The 26748-nt window shown below is 55.6% G+C and overlaps 1 protein-coding gene across 1 annotated transcript in view; it reads right to left on the bottom strand.

Annotated features, from left to right (window-relative positions):
* CACNG3 (calcium voltage-gated channel auxiliary subunit gamma 3) overlaps nt 1–24748 on the bottom strand; it is a gene marked incomplete at both ends in the record, with an annotated part of 31984 nt that extends 7236 nt beyond the window's left edge. Inside the window, one exon of the mRNA XM_084271310.1 lies at nt 24538–24748. Coding sequence (XP_084127436.1) covers nt 24538–24748 — 211 coding nt within the window. The remainder of the gene's footprint in view (nt 1–24537) is intronic.
* Between the last annotated feature and the right edge of the window lie 2000 nt (nt 24749–26748).

A 26748-nucleotide genomic window follows, 5' to 3' on the forward strand; every position in this document is an offset into this window, starting at 1 on the left:
GCAGTGCAGGAACATCTCCCTCACAGCCACCTCCCAGGTAGGTTGTAGGACCAGCATTCATCATCTGATTAGCGAGAGGAAACTTTCCCTTGATGCCATGTGGGAAACGAGTTAAGAGACTGAGTCAGCCCATCAGCACAGCATGCAAATGAGTACTCATTTCCTTTGGCTCAACCACTTTGCAGTTCTGCTGAGTCCCCACCGAAAACCAGGACCAGCACCCCCACCGTGCTGAGCAGTGGCTGGGTGAGCCAGGGCACCCGGGAGCCTTAAATCCATGATGTGAAGGACACAGCAAGCCTCGGAGCAGGAGATACCTGCAAGCACAGGGATGCCCTGTTTGGATGCAGACACCCACCCTCTGTGCTGGCAAGGCCAGGGCATGGGGCTTACCTGGGGTGTAAAACACTTGTCTGTCTTTCGACCCAGCCATCCCCCTGCAGCAGCCAGGACCACAGGGATGCTGAGCTGCATCTGCTCTGCCCCACTGGGATCCCCAACGTAACATCCCTGCTACCCCCAAGCCCTGCCTATCCCACCCAGACTCCTCCTTCCCAACAGAAATGGGATGAAGTAAACTGAAACAGAAAAAATGAAGAGACTCTCAGGGCAGGGCAGAGCCTTGCTCAGTGTCACTGCTGCAGCACCAGCTCCCTCCCGCTGCCCACAGCAGAGGGAAGGGCTGAGCAGCCCTGGCAGGCACGGCCAAGCGGCAGGAGTGGGAAATCACGGCGGCATCACTAATACTTGCTGATTGCTCCAACACTGGAGGAGGCAGGGCATTGGGTCCCTGCAGGCAGCCAGTCAGGCAGGCAGTGGGGCTCCAGATGCCCAGTGCCAAGGGATAAGGACAGCTCAGAGATGCCCTGGCAAGGCTGGGGGCTGCACATTTCATGGTGACGCAGCCGGGGCTCATCATGTTCCTCACTCACTGGCCCTTTGCCCTACACCTTGCAGGTGTTTAAACAAAATCTGCCCCCCCTGAAGGCAAAGGAAGCCCCAGCCCGACCAGGCACAGGCAGGGCAGCACCACTGACCACCCCACACAAGGAGGGGGCAGGCAGGAGAGGGCAGCAGGAACTCCACTGCATCTATTTCATGCTCTGACATTTATTTTGGCTCCTTTACTCCCTCTGTTCATTAACCGATGCTCGTCACCATGGCGACCGCTGAGTCACCTGACACACAACTTCCCAGCCTCCAAACAAATACCACTACGAGGCTTAAATCCCCAAAAGCCCCCTTGACCCCCAAAACTCTCCCTGGGGATGGAGCCCTGTCTCAGTGGGGGATGTGGCTGGAAAGGGCTGTGGGGAAGGAGTGGGTGGCCCCCTCAGCCCTGGCCAGGGTCTCGTTCCCCCAGCAGCCAGGCTGCTCACACTCACACCCCACAGCACAGCCTGAGCCCCCAGCACCCAGCCATGGCAGTTGCAAGTCCAAGTTTCCTCTCCAGCCTTTATAGCTGGGCCTGGTGCATTACAACATCACGAGCAATAAGGGCACCTGGTTTTGTCAGTCCTGAACCTCTGGAGCCTCCTTCCCTGCAGAAACCAGACAGGAAGGACTGGCCAGAGCAGGACTCATCGAGACACTGCCCCAGCTCAGCCACTTGCTCCAGGCACCCACAGCCCCCACTGACACCCCTCCTGGGGGGCACCATGCCCCTTGCCAGTATCTGCCTGAGAGCCTGTGCATGGCTCCCAGAGCAGCTTGTGCCATATGAATGGGCAGGTCAGGGGGGTGCTGCCTCCCCCCACAACCACCAGTCCTTTTAGCTGGTGGTTGGGCTCCTCTCACTTCAGAGGAGGAAGGGGAGAGCTGCCAGCCAGGAGCACCCTGGGCTGCTGGTTTCAGCACATTCCAGCTTGCCTGCGAGTAATTTCCCCAGCTGATGCCCATGCTTGCGACGCGACTCCGCGCTGCGTGTATGAGTCACACCACCTTGGGTTTAATTCATCTGCTGTCCGGGAGAGAGAGCACCAGCAAAGGCAGCGTGCTGCTGCGGTTATTCATCCCCTGCTCAGCTGGCTCTGTGGTAGAGGTGGGTAATTTTCTCCCCCTATTAGTGTGAATCCTGGTTAGCCAACCTCGCTTATCGCTGCGCTTCCCTGCCCAGAGCCCGATGTGGCAGCAGCCAGCTCTGCTTACAGCATCTTGTGCTCTGGAGCCTTCTGGCTGGCAGGTGGGCAGTGCCAGGGAGCTGGTGCTGCATCCCCTTGCCTGCCCCAGCACCAGCCAGATTCTCCCTTCACCCTTTTCTGCACTGAGGAACCAGAGCTGCCCGTCCCCTCCTCCAGCAGGGTCCTGCTCAGGAAGATGTGGGATGTACCCACAGTGCAGGGCTGCCAGCGAGCGCAACCTCCCCACCCAAGCACACACCCTGGGCCACCCCCAGATGCACAAGCACGCAGGGACAGCACCCAGCCAACAGGCACCAGCAAGGAGACACAGAAACAAGGGTTTGAAGCAGCTGGACAAGCGCCAGCCGCAAAGCCTGCAAGATAATCCTTTGTCACATTACATGGTCCTCTCATTCCGCTTTCCTCCCCTTCCCTGGGGAGCATTTGTGGCTGCACAACCAGCTGCCACCTCAGTCCCCTCCAGCAGCCAACACTGCTGCCAGCCCCAGAGGCAGGGAGCTCGGGGTACAGCAGCACGGCAGTGCAGACCCCCGGCAGTGGGAAATGCTCCTGCTGTGCCCAGAGGGGGAAGGCACAGCCCCCCAGGGCTGCTCAGTGGAAGTCTGATAAGTCAGCCAACAGCAGTAACATCGACCCGTGTAAGAGCCTGGATGGAGAGGGTGGGAAGCGGGAGCGCTGGGGACAAGCCATGCCTGCCACGGGCAAGGCATCAGTGGTGGTGTGGGGCTGGCCAGGACAAGTGTGTCCTTCAAACACTTGGCTGGGCAGCATGGCACTGCATTCCCTGTGGGTGCTGGATTAAAACCTCCACCGTATCGCTGAGCACTGAGCAGCTCCCAACCCTGCTGCAGCCCAGGCACTTCCAGACTGTGTGGAGGAACAGCCAGGGCTGTGGGACAGCAGCTGGAGGGGCAGCAGCTGGAGGGGCCCAGCCAGGACATGAGCTGGGGGACAGGCAGCTCCTATCCCAGTGCTTGGTCACGATGGACCCACTGGCGTAGGCAGCAGCATGCAGAGTTGCTGGTCCCCACACCCCATGTCCCTCTGCAGTGAGTTAGCTGCAAAAGCAGATCCAGTACCAGAGTCCTGGAGCTCAGGGCACCACTGTCTGAGTCCCACAAGAAGCCTCTTCCTGGCCCTCCCGCCTTGGAGGTGCCAAGGGCAGCCTGCCACGGTAATGGCAGCATGAGTGACCCCAGCTCTGCTGTCGGTTAAGTGTGACCTCTCCTCAGGTGCCTGCTCCCCCCTCATTCCTCATAGCCAACACGAAGCCCCTGGCCAGCAGCACACAAGCATCCATCCACACACTGCTCCAGTTTCACCCAGCTCCGGGTCAAGCTCTTGATTTATGGGTCCCACTTTAATCCAGGGACCACCCTGTGGCAAGTGGCTGGCCCAGGGGCACCCTGAGCACCCTCAGGCACTGCAGGAAAGTCCTCCCCACTCAGCAAATCTTCCTGGGCATGTTCCACATGTAAGCACTGTGCCTGGCAATGGGATCATCAGCCATGGGGCACCTGGGGGGTACCCCTGCCCGGCAGCTCCAGGCTCGCTGCAGCAAGCCCTGCCTTTTAGGTAGCATTGGATTTAATTCGGAAGAGATGAACTCATATAACACATCTTGCATTTCCTGGTTTTGCAAAGGCATCCCTTCCCCTCCCGCAGGGCTGTTTTTCATCCCGTGCTCTGCATGATTCTTCGATCCCTCTCATCCCCACCAGATCAGAGCATCCTCGAGCTGCACATTAAATAACGTGACTAACGCCTGCCTCCTGCAAGTCACCCCTTCTCCCCCAGACAAGGGCTGCCTTACACAGGGCAACATTTCATTTCAGCAGGGTTTTGTCACCGCTGCTTCAGTTCATTTGTATTTCGGTGTACACACTCTGCGCTGCATTTATTGGAGAATGCAAAGGCAATTAATTGATTTGATCTCAGGTCTTTTTCCTCTCAAAGCCCTTTTCCCCAGGGAGGGCTGTGGGGGGTGGGGAGGGGGTTGTGAGGGAAGTACAGTTCTCCTGATGGTAGAAACACAGCTAAGAATATCAATCCCAAACCAGAGAGCCAGAAGACTAAAGAGCTCTAGTTATGGTTTTAAAATCTCGTTACTTTTCATCCTGTGGAACTGGGACTATTCTGGTTGTTACTGCTCAGTGTGCAAGCAGACTGGGGCTGAGAGGATGAGCTAACACTGTTCTCAAATGAGAACAAAATTCCTCTCGCCCTCCACATTGGTTGGCTCAGCCAGGAGGGAGAGAAGTCCTGGGGCAAGGTCACACTGCAGCCCTCAGCTCTCCGCACCTTCTGGTAAATTTGAGTTCTCTCCTGAGTTGTGGTTCACAGTAATGGCCTTCCCAAAGACACCTCATCACACCAAATCCGTTTGGAGGAAGTGGTGGGGTCATTGTGGTTTAAGTTCTTTGAACATGAACATTGGGTGAAGAATCAGAGGTCCAAGCTTAGCTGGCAGTGCTGGGGTACTAGCCTGCGGCACATCCTCAGAGATGCTCAGGCTCTGCACTCCCTTGAGTAACAAGAGCAAGATACCTAAATATCTCCGAGGAATTAAAACTTCAGGGCTCATCTTTTTTTACCTCCCACCCACCTCCCAGATGCTTGGAGAGATGGAAAGAAATTCATCCTTATTCCTTCCCTTCCCCAGCTTCATGCTCTGCAAGGGATCCTGAGGCTCTTTGCATAAGGTCCCTGGTGTGAGATCCCAAAGCTCTGGGGTTTCAGGTCCATGGTTGGCCTGGCCATCACCCAAACACCAGTGGCCACCACATAGGGCTCAGCTCAGCTCTGGAGTGCTGGCACCGAGTGCCTCCTGTGCAGCAGCAGCTCTATCCTGTGTCTCCAAGGTGGTCTCCAGGAAGGGAGACCCCCACAGCTGTGGTCCCAACTGCCCCCCAGCATCTTGATCGCCTCTAACATCACAAAATCTTCGACATCCCAGTTTCAAAGACAACTCAAGCAGCTTAGAAAAGCAACAAGGAGCAGTGGGATGGCTATGGGCACCACAGACCCATGGCTCAGAGCAACCCAGATGGAAGAGCTGCTCGAGCCAAGGACACTGCCAAATCCACCCATTGCTCCTCCCAAAGCCCAGGACGCCTCGAGGAGTCAGGTGAGAGACCTGTCCCGACCATCAAATCTGGTTTGTGACTCCTCAGACCATCAGCCATCACTGCTTTACACACACATCTATTTGCTTAAACTCCACTCAAGAACAGCTAAGTTAAGGCAAAACCTCTGCGTTGGTTTAAACTGCCCCCTCTGCTCCATGTCACTCTCTAGCAGCAGGTCTCTCCCTACTGGGGTGGACGCTGGCAGGATGAATCCTCCTCCCAAGGATAGTGTTCTCCCCCCTGGCACATCCCCACTGCCCCAGCAGACCCACATCAGCTTCCCACCAGGGTACTGCTGTAATCTGGCTCGGTCTCTACTTCACACTCTCTCCCCCTCTCTGCGGTGGTGGTTTGTGTCTGAGCAGAGTCACCTACACAGATATGCCTTTTCTGAAGGGTTTTTTTCCTGTTGGAAAAAAAACCCTTCCACCAAACCCAACCCTAAACCAGTGGAAAAAACCCAAGTGAAATGAAACAAATGCAAGAGTGAGGAGGTGGCAGAGGTGGGCTCTGCAGTGCCAGCACGGGCTGGACGCTGAGGCCAGAGCAAACACATACTCAGCAGTGCAAGAACTGAGTCCTCCACACACATCCCCAACAGCTCAACGAGGTTTGGGGAGCAGCACCCAGCTCTGTGCTGCCCATGATGGGCATCCCTGCTGGGGATGCACCGGGGAGGTTGTGGGTCCAACCTAGGCACTCACACCCATGGGTGGACTGGGAGCTCCTGCCAGTTTTAGGCTGTGAGGTGCCAGTGATCGGCGTGTGTCACAGAGACTTTACTCCCTCAGCATTGCTAAAAGGGAAAAAAAAAAATAAAAAATTTAAAAATTCTACATTTTGACAGTGACTCATCATCTCCCATTCTGGAATCTGTGGGGTTGTTGCAACCTACACAAGGCAGTTCAGAAAAGCAAAACAATTCTGAATAATAGAGGAGGAAAAAAAGTTTGAAAATGATGGGTAATTTCTAGCACTCTGCTTCAAGGGTTTAGCTTTGTTTTTCTCATTATAAAAGTAATCAGGTAATGCACCAGAGCTGCCTTCCAGGGTCTCCCCCCCGCGCTCCCCAGGGTTTCCTTCCTCGCTCCATCCTTCCACATCAGTGGAGCTCATGGCAGGGAAACGCCCTGCCACTAATCTGGCTCCTGGGAAGACACCAGGCTTTCCCAGCCTGCAGGACGGGGTAGGGGGCTGCTGCCAGTGCAGGGGCCCAGCCCAGCCCCTTCCCTGCAGGGTGACCAACATGCTGCCATCCCCTCTGTGGCACCCCGAGGGTGATGGGCAGCTGGCCACCAACACTGGGAGCCCTGGGATCAGGCTGGGAAAGGAGAACGCTCATCAACATGTCTAAGGAAACCATTCCATGTTTTATCTTTAACAGTGAATAAACATTGATTTTTATTTTAAAAGGTAATTGACATTCCTATGATCATGAAATGAGTGCTGGAGCTGCCAGAATCAGTGTAAATAAGCCATGTGCTGGAAATTAATGAGCTTCGCTGATTGAGTTTATCCATTTAAATTAATACAATTCCACCAATTAAACCTCCCCAATAATTTTTTGTTTGTTTGCCTGCTCAGAGAAGTTGATGGTAAGAGATGGGGCAGGAGCAGGAGCCCTGGCTGAGCATCCCCTCGCCCGAGGCACCGGGACCTCCCTCTGCGCAGACGCAGTCCGGGCAGAATCCCGCTCTCCTTTGTTTAATGAGCATTTTAAATCCACTTGGGTGAACTGATGAGCTTCGGGAAAGCGTTTGCCTTCCAGCCTTGTCTTTGGTTGTTGGTAACAGGGGCACCCAGCTCAGCCCCGGGAGATTCCTGGATCGCAAAGCTTTTCACGACCAGGAAAACGTGTGTGTCCTGCAGCGTGGAGCTCTGTGCCCATTTGGGGAAGGAGGGCTTGGAATCCCTGGAAGAATCCCTGTCCTGCATTTCTCTATCCCATCACTGCTGAGAACTGGCACACACAAAAGCTCTCCACAGGGATATCTGTTTCCTCAGGTAAGTGTTTTCCTGCCCATATGCATCCACCTGTCCTCGTCCGCAGCAACCACCACTGGCACTTTACCTCCAGCCAGGCTGCCCAGCAGTCCCTGCCACAGGCTTTGCTGAGTAACCTGGTCCTCTGCTAGCCCTGGGCTACTCAACAGGGCTTGAGAGCATTTTGGGCAGAGCACAGGGGGGCCCTGCTGGCACCTCCTGCCAGAGCCAAGTGGGTAAGTCCAGTTCCCAGCTTTGTTCTCCTGTGAAACTCAGTTTCACACATCTGGAGGCACAGCAATGTCACCTTGAGAAGAGCAACATGGACCCAAGTCTCTTCTGTCACCTTCCCAAACCTCACTTTTCCTGCCCACAGAAGGGTCTAGCAACCCCCACACAGGAGGAGAACCCCCCATTTTCCCCACAGGAAGCCACTGCTCCCCAAGCCACAGCAACCGGGGACGTGTCTGGGAGTAAAGATTTCATTATTGCTTCTTATGTCTGCAGCAAGTTGTCCTTCAAGATCATTCCTGCCTGCCTTACAACAGCTCTTCATTTAACTCGTCAAAACTCATGCCCTTTTTCATTTCTCTTATTTGGACACAGCTTCCATGCACCAAAGGTCTTTTTCTCTCCTTTGTTCTTTCATGATAACAGGTTGGGGGATTATTTGTGTTGCCATCACCACTGGTTTACCCCTAGTCTGGCACCATCACGTTCACAGCCACCACACCCCACTCTGGTCACTGAATAACCTCATGGACACAGCATGCAGAGACCAAGACCTGTGCCCCTTGCCAGACTGCTGATCAGCTCCTCCAAAAAGCATCATTCAGTGTCTGTAACGTCCCTTTCTGCGTCACACTCAGGGTGCTGGTTCTGCGGTCTGGGGAACAACCGAAGTTTCCCATTAACAGGGTCTCTCTCTCACTTCCATGGCCTCTCCCACACAGCACCGTGTTTTGTGTCAGCAGGGACTCACACACGGCTGCAAGACCACCCCAAGAAGGCTGGAGGTCACCGGTCCCATGGTGACAGCTTTCCCCTGCAGCAGCCAGGCAACGTGGAGGCATTAGACCAGTGGAAAAAGAGGAGGGAGGAACCAGGGAACAGTCAAGGATGACATCAAGATGGTGAGAACAAAACTCCTTGAGAAAGCAAAAGGCAGCCCTGCAGATACCCCAGCTGGGCGAGCGAAGTGGGGGGATCCAGACTTGCTCTTTGTTGGAGTGAGTCTGACCCTCCTGGCACTTCTGAGCCCTGTGGAGTGACCTGTACAGCCACGACGCAAACTCGATGGTGAAACCTGCCTGGAAGGGACCAGGAAGGGAAGACGAGGGTCAAGAGCATAAAATCCTGGGATCCTCTGTGTGAGCCACCAGCACCTTGTTCAACCAAAGATAATCTCTAGATACGGATGCTCTAGAACCTGCTTCAAACCCCGAGCTGTGCAGAGGGCCACATCATACCAGCGGCTGCGTAAGCACCGTATTTATAATAAGTAGGAGAGAAAGCTGCATTATGATGGGAAGCTGAAGGTTTCACTTTGCTGGTATTAAAATGTCCTCTGAATTTCTAAAAACCTATAAATGACAATTTCATAGCTCTGAAGCGTGGCATCTAGCACAGGGGAGTGCTATTTTAGAGTCTATGTTGACAGCTGAAGGGGAATGGATCGCAGAATTAAAAACTAGTTGCTGCTCAAGTCCAAGCAATCACGACTTGATTACGCTTCTTATGGGCAAACAGAGGCAAGTCCGAGGCACTGGCATATATTCTTGGTGCTTGGAAAGGTCAATTCACGGCGCGGAAAATGATTATAAGCCAAATCAGTTAGGAGAATGGATTTAAGCATAAAGCATGACTGTGAATAGAGAATGATTTAGGAGTGTTTTACCCCAAAACTCATAACCGAGACAGGAGTTTGCATCAGTTTAAAAACCGCCTGGCTAATATGTAAACAGCTATAAAAATAAAAACATGCCCAACAAAAAGAAGAAAGGAGATATTCATAACTCTGAATATAAATCAGCAGCTAGAAATTGTAGAGCACTGATAAAGGACGCAAACAAACAGCAGAAAAACCATCAAAACATCTTTCCCCCGATGCATTAGTATGAACAACAACAACAGAAAGGAGCAATGCTATCGCCCGTTACCAAACACAAATGGCAGAAGCGTTAGTCACAGGACTGAGAAATGTTAAATAACTGTTATTACAACTGCAACATTTCACATTCAGCATATTCACATCCCGGAGCTTAAAGAGACGCGCTGAAGGAGCTGACTGAGCAATTAACAGTGATGCTTAATGCCAAGAAGTTGTGAGGACTGTGAGGCTGGAGATGCTCGCAGGGCAGCAGCGTGGCTGCCTGCTGCTGCCCACCCTGCCCGGGCTCTGGCACAGCAATGAGTGGTGTCGCTGAATTCCTTGGAGTGCTCCAGGCGCTGGTACCTGATGGCACAAGTGGGGATGAGGGGACGTGCCATGGATATGGAGGGACAAGGCTTCTGGTTACCAAGTTTGCTTTGGTGTGACTAAAGGCAGGCTGTGGGAGTGCCAGTGTGTAGGGTCCGTGCCAGTGAACACAGCCCCCTGAGCTTGGGCTGCCTCACAAGCTACAGTGACCAGAACAGCCAGAAGAGCTAACCTGGTGATGCCCGGCGCTTCGGACTAACAGCTTCAAAGCTCCATTCCCTCTTTCAAGGTGAAGCAGCTGCTCAAATTTGTGACTAATACCATGGTCCATTTTCCAAGGAGGATGTTGATAAAACCAGGGAGGGTTCAGAGAGGTGGAAAGCTTGGAAAGTGTGCTGCACGGTGCCCAACCAGCACGCAAGCAAATCCCTCCGTGCCCTCCACACAGCCCAAGCTCAGCCCAGCGCTGCAGATGCCGAATTGCATCGAGGGCTGCAAAAAGCAAATCACTTTCCAAAGGAGCCCCACAGTGCAGAATATCAAGGCTAAAAATATGTAAATCGCCATGGAAAGCGCTGTCAGAGCTTCAGCAAGGCTCCCAACTTGCCAAAAGGCAATTTCAAATTTCCAAGCTCGCTGCACGAGGCATTAAAAAGGTCACTATTTCTGAAATAAGGATCTTTACAAATAAACACATTTGCTGAGGACTGGGTGAGTCATGCTGGAGCGGAGCACAGAGCATTTCCAACCTAATGCTTCTGACAGGCCACGAGCAGGGTGATCTTTTCATGTTTACAGTTCATCAATAGTTTTTACAGCTGCACAGTCAAACTTTAAAGCACATTTAGCCTGGGAGGAGGCTCGGCACGTTGTTTTCCTTGCGAAAGTGATATTAAATTTATATTTTTTTTTCTTCCTCTCATAGCATTGATTTGAAGGTAAGTATTTGAACTTCAAATAGAGGACTGCCACTCAAGCACCTGCTTTTTAAAAAAGAAAAAAATATATATACTTCTGTCACATCTCCCTAACGATATAAATATTTGAAGTTTTCAGCTGATGCGCTAAAAGGGACTCTATCCATCAAAGAGTATTTATTTCAGGGAATTCAGTGGGCACCGTGCTGCATGTTTGCTGGTGCGGGAGGGTGCTGGGAGGCTGCAGCTGAGGGCTGCCTGCTTTCCCCTTCTCCGACTGGCACCAGGCTGGCTCCGCTCAGTGTAACCCAGGGTCAGGGTCTGGGCCAGCCCCGTTCCCTATCACAGGTACCCGAGTACATCCAGCACCGACGGATTTAGCTCGCTGCCTGCCAGGAGGCAGAGCCGCCTCCTCACCATCTGCGGGAGGGGAAGAGAGCCCCAGGAAGCCGGCTCCAACGCCCCAGATGGGGAAAAGCAATATTCAAGAGCAGCACCAGAGTTTCACTCCTGGCTTTTTTTTTTTTTGGTGAACAAGAAGGGACTATCCTACAGACCAAGCATTAGGAGAGAACTTTGCTGGAGAACGAGGGAAGTCTACCTCCCCCTCTGAGAAACACGAGATGCCAACCCACAGCCTGGTAAGCTTCCCAGAGCTCAGAGCAGTTTCCACAGCACAGCACTCGCTCTGCCCTGCTGCTTTCGGTGGGCCTTTGCCACCTGAAACTTCTTGACCTGCTGTACAGGCAGCGTGCTCCCTGCCTGGGGCAGCAGTGAGGACAGCTACAGGGGGATGGCACATCCTGTCCATCATCCATCACTTTGGGATTTCATGGCACCAAGAGGCTCCAGCATATTGCAGCCAGCTTCCCCAGGCCCCTGAAATGCTCTCCTGCCCACAGGCGGGATGTGGGACTCCCCTGTTTTAAGGGTCTCACTTCTCCTGCCCACTTTGTAACCCTGGCACTGCAGGCTCTGCATTCAGACAACATCGGGGCAGGGAACTGGACTGTGCTGCCAGCCACAGACCTGCTCTGCTTTCACATGGGTCACAGCAAGACAAACTGCCCCTCAGCTGCCCAGACCCTCACACCATTACCTTAGCCATAAACTGGCCTCACCTTCCCCCAGCTTTTCAAATCAGAGCTGAAGTACAAAACACTTTGCTAGAATAACTCTGGGGCTTTGAAATGACCCCAGCTGCCAGGCAGCTCTGCCCTTCCAGGAGGCAGCAGCAGCCAAACAGAGATCTGAAGGCAGAAAGGAGGAAGACTTAAAGGCCCCAGAGATGGATGGGCAAGCAGAGAGCTTCGCAGCTCGTGCCAATGCTTTCCATCTCCTTCCTGTTTTGCATTAAATCACACAGACAATCCCATCCTGCTGCTGTTGAAGCCAGGTGATGTTTGCTATTGGCTTCAAGGACAGCAAGGCTGTGCTCCAACATTCAAGCACAGCCAGCCAGAGGGGCTGTGCCTGCCAGAGGCATGACCCTCCCTAAGCATGCAGGATGCCCCCCAGGACACACACTGCTATACCTGCACAGCACCGGCTGCCGGTGCTACCCTGGTTCTGCCCACACCAGACCCCCCCCATCCCCACAGCACTCACCTGGTGCTGCTCCCGTGGGCACGTCCCCCCATTTTCAGCTCAGGCACACGGTGCATTGCTTTCCCCTAGGCACTGTGGGTCCCTACAAGGAGCTCAGTGCCCCACTGCAGCCCTTTTAATGGGTCTGCCCCAGCTGCAGCTCAGCATCCAGCATTGTTAATGCTCATGTCACACACCTGCCTTCACACTTGATGATGCACCTAAGGATGTGGGTAAAGGACATGATGACAAATGCTCTGCCAAGGGCAGGGCTGTGGGATGGGGTATCTGTGCATCTTGGTGCCAGCTCCCGTGTATGCTGGGTTACCAGTACCGACCACGCTATTGCTCCCCACCCCTCGCCTGCTCCCACCTCTTCCAGTTCGCTCAGGGCATGGTGATTTCTGTCAGATCCCTGTTCATCATTGGTCCCAGCCTCACTCCCCTCCCTGCTGCACGGAGGGAGCTATTCCCCCACATCCCTCAGCTCCCGCTCCGGCAGCGCGGGACAGTCTCCTCCGGCTCCCATGCTGTGATGGGGCAGGGGGCGTTATCCCTGATTTACAGACGGGGAGCGGAGGACTGGAGAGATGCAGATCAGACGTGTCTGCTCATTCTGGGTGCTCAGCTGGAGCTGCATGCAGCCTGGGATTTCACAGCCCTCAGCTCAGCCCTGGAAATAGGCTCTGTGCGGGAGGTGACGGCGCTGCCGCCCGGTGCGCCGAAAGCGCTGCCAGAGCCTGTGCTGTGAGCAGGGTGAAGTACGATGGAGCCCAGACCCTGAGGAGCGAAGCGCCTGGGCGCTGATGGGACGTTCTGCTTCTCCTGTCTTCTGGAAGACTCTTCCCCACCCTGGGCGAGGGGGGATCTCTCCACAGTGACAACGCAAATGATTTCTAAACGAGTGGCTGAACCCGTGTACCCTGCAAAGCCCTTGTGTAAAACACGGGGCTGCTTCTGAGATCCTCTGGTGTGCAGCGCAGACACAACCCCCAAGGCACACGCTGTGACAGAATCACAGAATCACACAATTGTAGGGGGTGGAAGGGACCTCAAGAGATCATCGGGTCCAACCCCCAGTCCTACGTATGCAGCGCTCATGCAGGGGATGGAGACCGGCTGACATGTACCAAGCGCCTGCGACACACGTGGCCACTGCATGTTCATACAGATGGAGAGAGGGCTGGCCTGTCGCTGCTGCCCCAGCGTGCTGTACCGTGCTGTACAGCCCTGTACCATCCTGCTTGCTCGCCGGGCCGTACCGCGCTCGCTGCCTGCAGACGGGCTGTGCGGCTCAGGGGTGGAGGCGCTGACACGTCTGTCTCTCACTTCAGCCGTGAGCCAGCTAGGACAAACAGGAACGCCGTACGGCACATGTCGGCAGGGATGGAGGGGAGCTCAGCCAGGAGGGTGCCTCTACCCTGAGGGGACAAACCCTGGAGCAAGGACCTGCCCTTCTGCTGCTGGTTGAGGCTGGAGGCAGCAGCACCTCTTGTCCTTCCGGCAGCAGTGGGAATCGGAGCAGGTTGGGGTGATATGCAGAGCAGAGCTTATTTTAAAACTATTGTTGTTTTAAATTATTTCAGACATGCACACCTGGCCCCAATGCCACCCTGGTGCCCTCGCTGGAGCACATTTCGACTGCTTGGTGAGGGAAGCAGAAGACCCAGTTCCTGCTTCTCCCTCAGCTGAGAGGTTTCACACCCTGGGCTGCAGCTTTCCTGCTTCCTCTGGAGGGCCTGATCCCTCTCGTCCTTCCTCAGCTTCTCATGTGGGAGCCAAGGCCAAAGACTAATGTACAGAAAACACTTCCATCCTCGGCTGAAACGTACTAAGGAATGACAAGAGATTCTCCCAGCACGGAGGGAGTAGGAACCTCAGGGCTGCAAGAGGCTTCCAGACCTGCTGCAGGCTTGCACCGTGGGCTGGCAGGGGGGGAGCAGCAGGTCCCTGCCTGGAGGGGACCCTGCTCTGCTACCTCACCGCGGCCCTGTTTCCCCAGCCCGCTCTGCGGCAGCGTCACCGGCTGCTCAGCAGTGAAGTCGTGCGGCACAGCTGCTGCGCTGCGATAAGGTTTGCTCAGCTGAGCGAGGCTGTTAAGGCAAATGGAGGATTTGGCAAGGATGCTGCGCAGCCTGGCAGAAAGGACTTGCCGCGGCTGGCTGGTACGGCAGAGCCGGAGCCGCTGCACGCTCAGGACGGCTGGGAAAGTCGACGTGAGAACACAGCCTGCCCCACCAAGTGACAGTGACCTTTCCCAGCTGGGCAAGCGGCCCTGGGGTTGGGTAGGAGGCAGTCCAGGGTGGGGGGAAAGCAGCTGCGGGCTCTCACAGCCCTTTGCAGTTGTTCATGCGATGACGTCATGTGATGCAACTGATGATGCTGATGCATCAAAGCACTCTGACAGTTGCAAAAAATAGTTCTAAGTTGGTCTTTAACATCCGTCTGAGCATCAGCCAGCCTGTCCTGAGGGGTTCCTGCTCCCCTGCTCAGAGAGAACAGAGGTGCAGGATATGCCTGCACTGATTTTAAGGAGCTAAAACCAGGAACACTTAAAGTGTAGTAGACTACTACCAGGTAGTCACTTGTTGGCAGCCTCTTTGGGGTTTGTTTCCCCTCCCTTTGCAATTCTAGGTGTGAACTGAGAGCAAAGGTACAATTAAGGGACAATTATCACCAATGAAATACGACTGATGCTTGCGAGGCACAAACGTCACCCTCAAATGTTCCCCCTTTTGTCACTGCTCCCCACTGCCTGAGTCCCATGGGGTGTACTGCCAATGCCAACATGCCCACAGGCTCCCAGCAGCCCCCTGAAAGGCTGGAGGGGGTTCACATGTCCATCCCCGCTCCCTTCGGGGTCCTCTCCCAGCCCAATACAAACCCCTTGGCACAAAAAGCAAACACAGGATGCTGTCGGTGAGGGTGGTGGGATGGCAGCGAGGTGTTTCTCCTGCCCCCACCCTGCCCTCTGCCTTCCCCTGCCTGCCTTATCATTTCTGTGTGACTCTGTTCGTCTCTGCACGATAAAACAACACGGTTCCTAATAATCTGACGTGGGAACAGCTAAACCATCCCCTGCAGCCCAGCAGCTCCAGGTTTGTCTATACAGATGGTGGTGTCAGGAGATAAGAAACAGGCAATATCTGAGAAAATCATCATGCAATATCACCCGTCCAGCAGCCACAATCATTTCTCCTGCCTCTCCACACGATGACTATGAAAAACCCTGATGCTTTCAAGCCTGTCAAACGCAGTCACTCACCCGGTGTGCGAGTGATTTCTGCAGGGGTTAGGGAGACATGCATAACCCAGGTGTCCCACCACACAAGGGAGCAAAATCCTGTCATGAGAAGTCCTTTCGACCCCTTTTCCTTTGGGTGAGTAAGCCAGGGGATGGCAGCAGCCCCCTGCAAAGGGGGCAGCAACAAGAGCACAGGCAAAGCAACGAGGAATGGCATTAACATCCTTGTAAAGATGAGACTGAGACTGTGCTTAAATGATGGCAAATCAGCCCTGCTGCTGAGGCTGCCTGCCACAGAGTGCCTTGAAGATGGGAAATCCTTAGCACGACCGGAGCAGGTGCAGCACTGCCCATCGCTGTTGGACACCATCACTGGGTGTCCCCCCCCCACCCAGTGATGGCTGCAGCCCCAGCCACATGCTTATCTCAGCTGCAGCGTTTGCCTGGCTCCGGGTTACCAACAGGATGCAACTGAATGCAAAGCATCGAGTTGCCATAAGAGCAAGTCAATTAAAATCTGGCCCCTTTTCTGGCACCGTCCCAGAGGCAGCGATGCTAAGGGAGGCTGGACAGGGTTTGCTGGTCCTGCCAAAGGCAGCTGGCTCTCCTCTCATTTGGACTGTAAGCTGCCTTGAATGCAGAAATCCCCCTTTGCCCTCACGCTTCTCTGGAGACCACGGAGCAAGCAGACCTTTGTTTGTGCCAGCTCTCCTCCAGCGACCTCTGCTCGGTGTCCCTCCCCACCTCAGGCAAGTGAGGGATGGGATCAGCAAGCGAAGCCGCCGCTCAGCAGCTCCTGTTAGGAGAGCCCATGGCCAGGCAGGGGTGTGCTGCTCACCACGCAGTGTGCCTCCGGTCCAGAGAGCCACTGTGGGAAGTCAACGGGCCCGTGTCTCTGACAGAGTCACTCCAAAGCACATCCAGCATTTTAAAGCACAGAGCACACCCCGGCCAGAACTTTTCATTTCAGAGACCAATGTTAAATGCCTGACACAAACAAGATAGTTAAGAGGTAACACAGATAAGAAAACTTCAGAAAGCCTCTCCACGTCCCCAGGGCTGACCCACCAGCCCTCGACACAAGTGGTGTTTTACACCAGGGGTTGTGTAACGGATCTGCAGCCCGTTGCTCCTCCTCAGCACAGGCTGTGGAACTTCTCCTCCCCAGAGCCGCTGCAGAGCTGTCAGCGTGCACAAGCCGAGGGAGAAGACACCAGTTGTCACCCCGGCACTGTCATTCTTTATCACAGCAGGTGTCTTCTTAATCAAAGACATATCTGGAGATGCCCGCTGCTGCGGTGTCCCTGAGCGAGCCACGGCTCATTACAGCCTGAGCAGTGGGACGGCGCAGAGCGAGCGGCAATGGATGTGTCCTCAGGGTGCCTCACCCCAGGGAAAAGCTACAGCAAACCTCGGGTGCTGAGCCCAAAGTGTCAGCCAGAGCGAACCCACCCATGAATCCTTGGGAAGGGATGTGAAACCCTCCTCTCTGAACCGCGCACTAACCCAAAGTGCCGTCGCACACCAGCTTCAAGGACTCTGCTGCCAAGCGGCACGTAAAAAATTAAAGGGAGTTTTAGATGTTGTGGCACAGTTGCAGCCCTTCCTGACAGGGAGGCAGGGCAGCGAGCGCACAGGAGCTCTCACAGCCTCACGGAGCGCACGGCCCTGCTCGCACGCCGCAGTGCTTCCCCGCTCGCTCCTCGTCTCCCCGCGGGCGCTTCGGAGTGACTCAGTGAATGGGGTGGGCACCTCAGATGTCTTCAACTGCCTCACCCTCAGCACCTATCAGTGCTGATGTGCATTAATGACAGAGGATGTCTTGCATCTGTACCCGCCAGTGCAGAGCTGTGACTCAGCCAGAGACACTCGGTGGGCAAGGTGAGCCAGGGATTAAACCCCCTGCCCAGCAGGACCCCCCCAATGCTTATGGGTTAGTGCATTTATATAATGTTAAGAGCAATTTTGATTTCCCTGAAGGAGGAGGTTAATGTCTATTCATGAGGCACACACCGTGTTCATTAAAAATCCATGGTGAAATCCATGTGAAAAGTAACCACTGAGATGCCAGAAAAACTGAGCAAGTTTAATACCTTGGCTGTCTCACCTCATCTCATCCCAAACAGCACAGGGAATTGAAGTGTGTCGCAGGTCTCCATGCCTGGGATGGTACCCTCACCTCTAAGAGGTGGCCTGTGGTGCCCAAGAGCATCATGTGGTCTGTGCAGGCTGTGCCAGTGGCCTGGGGAGGGTCTGTAGCCTATGGACCAGCAACAACAAGCACTGTGTGCCAGGAGCTGTGTAATAGACAAACACTAATGAATCCACCCAACCCCACACTGCAAAGAGCAAAAAACCCCGTGCAGAGAGAAGTGATTTACCAAAGGCCCGTAACTCAGCAGCAGAGCCAAGCACCACACCCTGCTCCCTGGCCACTCTCAGCAAACATCATCCTCTGGCACCTCCCTGCCAGCCCACACCAGCACCCCACTTCCTCGGGGACCGGGAAGAGGAGTATCCAGTACCAATCCATAGGGCATCCTCCCTTGGGGCACTGCTACTCTCCCAGCCACCAGCCCCAGCCCTGGGCTTGCAGCCTTCATTAGCCATCCCTAATTATTTACAGCCATAATGGAGATAGTGACCTTGCATGGGAAAAAAACCCACTTGAGCCTCATTCAAATTCAGACTTCCACCTCTATTAAACAGTAACAGCTCTTGAGATGACAGACTCTGCACCACGCCTATGCAGCAATAAAATGCCTGTTTCTGAGCTGTTCACAGCATACATTTTATTCATCACGTGCTGCTCACAGGCAATGTGGGAACCAGCTCTCTACACCACCCCAGAAGATGGGATTTTTGTCCAGATAAATGCTGCAGCATCCCAGGAGGTTAAATTCTGCACCCCCTGTTCGAAGCGCTGGCTTCTCAAAGCAGAGCTGGTGGCAGTGAGCTGAGGCACAGCTCCTCTCCGGACACCTCCCAAACAGCAGCAAGGTTCTGGCTGCCTGGATGTGCAGCCCTGGCTGGTAGTGGCCAGGACCCCCTCTCAGCCCAGAGGGATTGTTATGCCTCTTGGCATTTGGCCATGTACCACAAAAACACATGTCTGGAGCAGCCCAAGGTCCAGCTAGCCTAATTTCCATCCCTATCAGAGGAGAGCAATTAATTCTAATTCAATACATCGTCCACCCAGGCAAGATTCTGGGATTTCCCAAGCCAGAGGTTATGCCTGGGCATCATCTGGACACCCTGCAGAGCCCCATGATTGAGGCATCTGTTCCATCCTGGTTTGTCCCTAATGCTGGGCACATGTTCTGTCCCTCCGCAGTGCAGAACCAGTGGAGAGGCTTGCTGGGATTGGGGGGGAAGGGTTGGTACACCTGCAGCATGGTAATTATATCAGATATTCTCAAATGGGTAACTGGTCCCTCTTTGCCTTCACCCATTGCATCGCTCTTATATGCCTCCATTGTCTCCTTTCCACCACACAAGTTGATGCTTCCCAGCTCCTGGTGCAAATACCCCTTCGCTGCTCATCATCTCCCCACACCTCCCATGCTGTCCCATCTCCCTCCTGGCCCCATCACGTCCAGCCCATGCTGATGGTCCCTATCCGTGCAGTCCCTCTCCGCATGGCTCTCATCCCAGGGCTCCCCTCATCGGCAGTGCCAGAGCTGGCCGGCATCCCTGGGACAGAGCCATGGGCAGTGGCATTGGTGCGGGCACTGGGCTGCGGCTGCCAGGTCAGCGGAATGGAGCAGCTGCCTGGCAGGGAGGTCGGCATGGCTGTGTGTGGAGATCTTGGGAGCCGCAGGACAAACCACCGTCACCAGCGCTGGCAGCACTGGCAGCGCCGCGGAGCTGGACCAAGCACGCCGCGGAGAAGTGTTCTGTTGCAGGGTGGGTTGTTGATGAGAATCTATTACAGACACCAACCAGACAGAGGAACAGGATGAGCAGCTCCTTAAATACCTACCTATAATGAGTAGCGAGGAAAAGTGCTCTATCACGGCTGATTGCAATCTCAGGGACATTTGCTTGGCGCTTTTAAAAATTAAAGATAATAACTTTCTAACAGAAACAATATTGCTGTCACCTTGGGGAAATTCTCTGCTTGGCCTCGCTCAGAAGGACTGCGAGGAGCTGGTGGCTGGCCAGGGGCAGCTGCTTCCAGCCCAATTTAACGCCTTCGGTGCGAATCAGCTCGACTCTGCACAGCCAAAAGCAACCACAGACAAAACCAAAGTGGGGGGGAAAAGATAAGTGCAGAAGCAGTAGTGCTACTCAGGAGCAAGAGCAGTGCGCTTCCCTGGCACCCCACAGCCTGCCAAAAGGGGAATTGAGAATTGCAACTAAAAAAAAACCTCACAAAACCCCCTAAAAATGAGGGCTGTTGAAGAAAGGCCACGCTGACGGGATCAGTTAAAATAAATCTGCCACCCAAAGGTTTACGCAAAACGGGGAGGCATCCTTTAGTTAGGAGAAAGGAGCTTTACTGCCGACGTAAATCACTACCAGATCATGACAGCGCAACTGTCAGTCATGAAGCAGAAGTGACACACAATTATTTATTCATCAGATACTTCTGTTCTCTACTTGGAGACAAATAGGCTCCTGTACTCCTCCAGGAATTAGGGAGGATGCTAAACAGCGACAATTAGGTGTAAACACGAAACTGGCAGGACTAGAGAACTTTCTCCCAAGAGCGTTCAGAGAACAGGCTGAGAAGTTTTCTGAAGATCTAAAATGGATTTTAATAAACCATGGCATTCTGGTGAATTTCCGGAAGACAGGAAAAGCTGGTTAAATGCCACGAGTGACGGGCAACGGTAGGAGCTGCATCCCCCAGCATCGCCTGTGGGTTAGCTGAGGTGGGCAGCACCAGGGAGGAACCAGGGGATGAGATAAATGTCAAACAGCTTTGGAGAAAACAGATTTATCAAACTCCACGAGCTCCTCTTGATATGGTTACAAACTTGGTTGATAAAGGAAATCAGTAACATAATACGTTTAGAGTTCCGCTGGGTATTTGATTTAGCTCTCCTGACAAAGTAGAAGACCAATATTATGCAGAATCAACAGCGCTTTATTAAAGGCATGGGGAGGCAGATTGCAGCCATGGTACGCTGTCATCCGATGGGATATTTCTACATGGGATCGCCCGCTACCAGCACAGTGTTGAGCTTTACCAACAGTATTAAAAGAAAACACGAAATAACTGTGGGTAAAAGAGGAAGCAGGAGGGATTATTTCTTAAGTGCAAAGGAAGCTTGAGGGGTTCATTTCTTTTCCCAGCACAGCAGCTGGCCAAGGGCCCTGGCAAATTCACCCTCAGCTCCAGTCTCCAGACTGAGCAGCTATCTAAAGCACCCCAGGAGCCAAGCAGGTGTTGAAGGTCAGGTGTTGAAATGGCTCGGCAGGGTCCCATGGGCTGTAGGGGTTAGCGTTCAATACTCACAGTATTAGGTTTTAACGGAGACAGGATCCCCCCAACGAAGGCCCAAAGCCCCAACGAGTTCTAGGGGCTTGGCAGGGAGGGATCACCCGCTTGGCAAAGGCTGCGTTGATGCTGCTGTGGAGGACACTGGAGTAGAGGGACCAGGGCAGGTCAGAGCAAGACAGCTCAGCTGAGGAACAGCTCCAGGTCCCTACGTCCTTGCACAGACACATCCTCTGCAAACCACCCCGTGTCCTGCCGCAGCTGAGGACACCCTCGAGGGACGGCAGGACACTGTCCATCCTTGGAAAGGGATGCAGGCAGAGCAATGCTTGTGGTCCTCCAGAAATAACCGAGCACCTTATTCTGATGAGGGAAACAAAGGAGGAAGAGTACCACGCTGCCTGAAAATACAGCATTTCAAGCAGCCTTGGCCAATCCTCCTGCTACTTCTCTGCCTGTTTCAGATCCACATAATACCACAGAGCCAGTCCCAATCTATACCACACAGCAGGGAGGACAAGGAGGCTCCCTGCGCTTAATGACGCTGGATTCAATTAAATTTGATGAAAACCAAAGTTCTTTTACTTTCCTAATACCAACACGAGCCTGAGCAGCTATTTCTCAACTTCAGCTTCCTCCCTGAAGCGCCGCGCGTCTCCCTACCTTTCAGATTAACAAGAAGTCACGGAGGGAAACAAGTGACAATAAACAACCCCAGGGGACACCCACCGAGAAGCGCTGGTCACGTTAGAGCGGGAAGAACAAGAAGATACCTACTAAGTACCCCCACGTCGTAAAAGCGATAATGAGAATTCAAAAGCTGCAATTTAAAGGAGAGGCTATCCTAGCACAGCAGCCTGGGGAACGCCTGCCTGGGCTCCAGATATTGAGTCAACCACTAATTTGTGTTTTCCAGCGTGGGTGTCTCTACATAGGTCTGCGGCGGCTTCATTCAAGATTTATCCGCTCTCGTCTATGGGCTTTTGATGCTCACGTGGTGCGAGCGGCTCCCACGCAAGCGCTGCGCGTGTGTGACTGACATGGATTTAAAGAGCATCTGCGACGGAGCGCGCACCCAGCGCTCACGCCGGTCATTTTAAGCATCTGCCACGCACTCCCAGCCGGCCGAGCAACCAGAGCTTAATTCCTCTGCGGTTACACACATTAAAGCCCCATTAGCAGGGGAAAGTTCAAGGCCAAGGTGCTTCCCGCCAGGCAGAGCGCACTGCTCGGTGCTAAAAGCGTCTTCTGCACCATGGGAGGACCAGCCCTTTCCACTGACCACGTTCATTCCTAACGCAGGATGAGAAAGCGCAACCTCAGTGAATTTTTCAAGCCAGATAGAATGAGTGCACAGAAATTAGAGGCAGAGCAGGGCCCTGCCAGCAGGAATCAGAGGAGACCTGCTGCATGTAGAAGTGCTGGGTGCTGGGGCTCAGCACCCAGTACTCTGGTGGCACAGGGCACACTGGTGGAGAAGACAGCCAAGCAGCCATGGCAGTGATCCACAGCTCTGAGGGAACTCAGTCCCTGCTGCAGCACTGTCCTCCCTCCGCTCGGGAACATGTGTGAGCTCGGCCCAGCCTGGCTGGGGGAAGTTTTCCTTTCCCAGCATCGCATCAGTTCACAGCCTGAGACACCAGTGCAGTTCTCCAGCAAATTTAGGGGGGTGATGAGCAGCACCGCTGCATCCCCCCAGCACCACTGCAGCCCCACGGAGCACTGGCTGGGACCCTCCCCACCCGGCTGCCGACTCGGAGCTGTATCCCCCCTATTCCCCAAGCCCCACTGCCCACCCACACTCTCACACACACACAAGGGAAGCCAGAGCCTGTGCCCAGCGTAAGGCCTCGATTGTGCCATGGGCATGGCTGAGCAGCACCGTCACAGCACTGTGCAGGGCCACCGCACTCCTGCTCCCGTCCTGTCAGCCATGGGAGCACCAGCCCATGGGGAAGATGGGCAGTGGGGAGTGGGTACCTGTGGCAAGCAGGTACCTTGCTGGTCCCAGCCCCACGCCTGGGCTCAGACCGATGGACTGTGATTCAGCTCTGAGCTCTGGCATGGCACTGGTAAGTCCTTTCCTGAGCGTGCTGTGCCCAGGAGACTGGGGCCTCACCGGCTCCTTCCAAAGCAGTGATTTATCGCAGTGAGGGAAACATAAAACATTCGCTGAAAAAAAAAATACAGCCAGCAAAAACAAGAATTTTGGAAATTACTCATGCCTCCAGTGATCCCATCTTTCACAGCCGTGGCTGCTGCCTCCTCGGCTCCCTCAGCCCAAGAGGGGAGACAGATTATCTCAAATTATTTATTATGGAATTAGAGCACGATCCAAACCCTCCTTGAATCAGTAAGAAACCTCCGATTGACTTCACTGGGTTTAGGACCAAGCACCTGGAACAGACAGGGCATTCTGCATCGGTGGCCGTGAGTCACCGAGAACTTTCCAATGTGGAGGGCGCAGCTCAGTCGACACGGCTCGCTTGCCCCCACCGTCAGAGGCATTGCTCCCAGACTGGAGGGAGCTTAATGCCCCCGGGGGCCACACAGGACAAGGCAGATTCCCCCCCACACACTAAACAGGACACCAACTGCTGCTGCTAATTATAAAAGTTATGGCCCAGTGAGATTCCATCAGCTGTTTTTTTGCTGCAGAGGTACTAGTACCTGGCTCGGCTCAAGCTCATGTTTAAACACACAGCCTGTTGTTGATCATATAAATCTCAACCAGTAGCTTTAGGTCAAAACCGCCCCCAAAGCGTGTCCTGTGCTGCAAGGAGGGCAGCAGCTGCCGTGGCTTCTCAGCCAAGCGTTGCTGCAGGAGCGAAGCAACGGGGCGAAGCAACGAGGCCGGGCAGGCAGGAACCCAGCTGTGGGGCAGCCACGGCAAAGCAGCCCAGCTGCGGGCCAGGCCGTGGGGTGCAGTCCCCCAGGGACTGAGAAGGGACACGCCGCAGATGGGGCAGCAGCACATCTTGCCCCACTCTGCTGTCCAGAGGGGAAGGGCTGGCACCAGTGGTGGGGATCAGCTATAAAGATGCTGGGTGCAATAGGGCTCCCCGTGACAGGGACACAGTGCCTGCGGAGCCCGGGAGAGGGGCAGAGGCTGAGGGGCTTTTCTCGCTGAGCAGTTCACACTAACACAGACCCCGGGGCCGGGAGACGGACCTGTGGCCTCTCAGCCTGACGCTCCCCGGCAGCGGGCACACGCACTTCGCTGCCGGGAGGATGCTCTGCTCGGCTACCCACGGACAGCGCCGGTCCCCGGGCACGGAGACCAGCATCCCGCAGCCGCACCCGGACCCCCGCTCCACCCGGACCCCGCGTCCTGCGTGCAGGAGTCACCCGCGAAGTTTCACCCTCGCCCGCGGCGGTGCCATAGCGAAAGCGCCGTCTCCGTGCCCGGGGAGGGGAGGGCGGCAGCCGGGGAGGTGGCGGGGGGGAGCCGCGCAGCGGGTCCGCCGAGCAGCCCGGCCGGGAGGGATGCTCCGCTCGCCGGCCGCGGGCGACAGGGCTCGCGGGGGACTCGGCTATGGGGTGAGGGGGTCCCGGGGCTCCCCTGCCCTCCCCCGAACTTTTGGTCAGGGTCCCCCCGCGAGGCCGGGGAAGGCGGGTGGGGGGGGGGGGGGGGGGGGTGGCGGCAAGTCGCCCCGGCGGGGCGGTCTGTACCTTCCAGGCAGCACGTCCTCCAGAGCCCCGAGTGGGTCATCACCTCCTCGTTCTTGCGGCTCGTATCGTTGTCGCTCGTGGACTTAGTCCTGCACACGCCGCGCGAGTAGAGCCAGTAGTCGGTGCCCACGGCGATGGTCATCAGGCTGAAGGCTGCGAAGGCTCCCACCGTGGTGATGAGCATCTGGACGCCTCTGTCACACATCCTCATGCTGCTTCATCCTACGGCGGCGGCTCGCAGGGGAAGGGCCGGCGCCGCCGCCCGCCGCCGCCGTGCTCCGCGCTCGGCGCCTCATGCCCCCGCGGCCCGCGGCGAGCCGGGCCCCCGCGGCGGCGCTGCACGGGGCCGCCGAGCCCCCGGGCGCCCGGCCGGCATGGCCCGAGCGGCGGCGCGGGGCGCGGAGAGGCTCCGCCGTGCGCCCGTGGCGGGAGCGCGGCGCCTCTCCCGGCGCCTCCCCCGCGCCGCCCGGCCAAGGCATCCGCGGGGGGCGGCGGGGGCGGGGGGCAGCGGAGGGCGGGCCGCGGGTGGGGGGGGCCCGCGCCGCGCCGCCCGGAAACCGCCCCCCACCCGGCCGGCGGTTGGGGCACCGCCCGGAGATGGGGACCGTCCCGTGGGGGGGGGACGACATCGGAGACCGGGAAGAGGACCCCACCCCGGGATGTCGGGGACTGGCCCGGGGCGGGGGGCACGATACGGATGACGGGGACCGGGCGGAGGACCCCAGGGTGCTAAGGACAGGGACTTCCCCGGGGGACAGAGACTCGTCTGGGGAGCCCGCCCTGGGGAGACACCCACCCCCCGGTACGGGGCAGCTCCCGGAGCCCCGGAGCCCGGTCTGCCCGGTCACTGGAGCTGCTGCCCCGGTACTGGGCACCGAGCACCCGCAGGGTGCCTGGGGCTCGGGATTGCGCACTGACACAGTCCCGTGCACCCGCAGACCCCGGGGGGGAGCACAGCAAAAGCAGCTCGGGGGATACCCCAGCACCTGCCCACGGTGACACAGAGCCTGCCCCCCGGAGACCAGTTCCTATCACCTGCCCAAGTGCCGGGACAGACCAAAGCCACTGCCTGTACCTTGGGGTGTTTCCCACATCACACTCCTTAATTGTTCGCCACCAGTTAAATCCTCACTCTCTCTCTGTGCCTCTCTGCTGTCTCCTCATCTCTCTCAAACATTTTTGCAGCCAGTTGGATGAGCTTATGACTCATGCGACCTTTCAAATAAGCTCTATAATATACCCACCTCTTAAATTAATAGTCTTTTAAGGGCCACGGGTGAGACAGGAAAGCATACCACTTACCTGACAGCACGTACTTCCACAGTTTGCATTGGGATGCGCTCACATGTAAACACTAGGTAGTTACTCCCAAAAGGCAAACAGAAAATTATGAAGGTTGCCAAAAACTCAGGTACTGAGGAATTAAGTGTGGAAACTAAGTAGCCTCCTCAACCTTAAATCACCTTCTTCCTGCATGCTCATTAGGCAGGGTGCTAATTGCACTCCCTCCTCCCAGCTGTGGATCACCCCGGTTTATTCCCCTGCTTCCTTGTGGGCCCTTTGCCTCATTTATTTACCAGCTTGGCTCAAAGCTCAGGCTGGAGGTGGTGGTTGGTCTGCCCAGGCTCTCCCATAGCACCAATTCCTGTTGTTCCAGTGCTTCCACCCCGAGAGCTGCAGTCCCCAGTGGGCTGGGGGCCGACAGTGTGCTCTGATGAGGGTGAGGATGGAGTCTCAGGGACTGTGGTCAGAAGCATCCACCCAAGCTGAATCACCGAGCTTCTTTCTGGGTAGTGTTTTGAGGAGGGGTTATAGTTGCCCAGTTTCTGTGACTGGCTTTGGCAGCAGCACCTGATGGTCACAGGTCACACCTTGGTGTCACAGGCTGGACACCGATTTGAGTCTCACGCATGGCTGCCCTGGGAGCCTTTCCTGAGTGATCCTGATCCGTCCCACGAAGAAAGCTCGGAGCAAGGTGCATGGAGACTGCATGGAGACCCGTGCGCTGCTCCTCCAGGACAGCAGCCTCAGATGTGGCATTACGCTCCCCCATCCTGCCACCCCCACCGCTCCCACGCCTGTCACCCAGCTCCCGCAGTGCGTGGGGCAGCGCCTGACGCCAGCACCCTGCCCGGCCCCCATCCTGCACAGAGGCAGGCGTCCCAGGGAGGAGGCAGCAAAATATCTCACACCTACAGCGAAGGGGCTGCA

This window comes from Gallinula chloropus (assembly GCF_964237585.1).
Source record: "Gallinula chloropus genome assembly, chromosome: 15".
NCBI classification, from domain to species: domain Eukaryota; kingdom Metazoa; phylum Chordata; class Aves; order Gruiformes; family Rallidae; genus Gallinula; species Gallinula chloropus.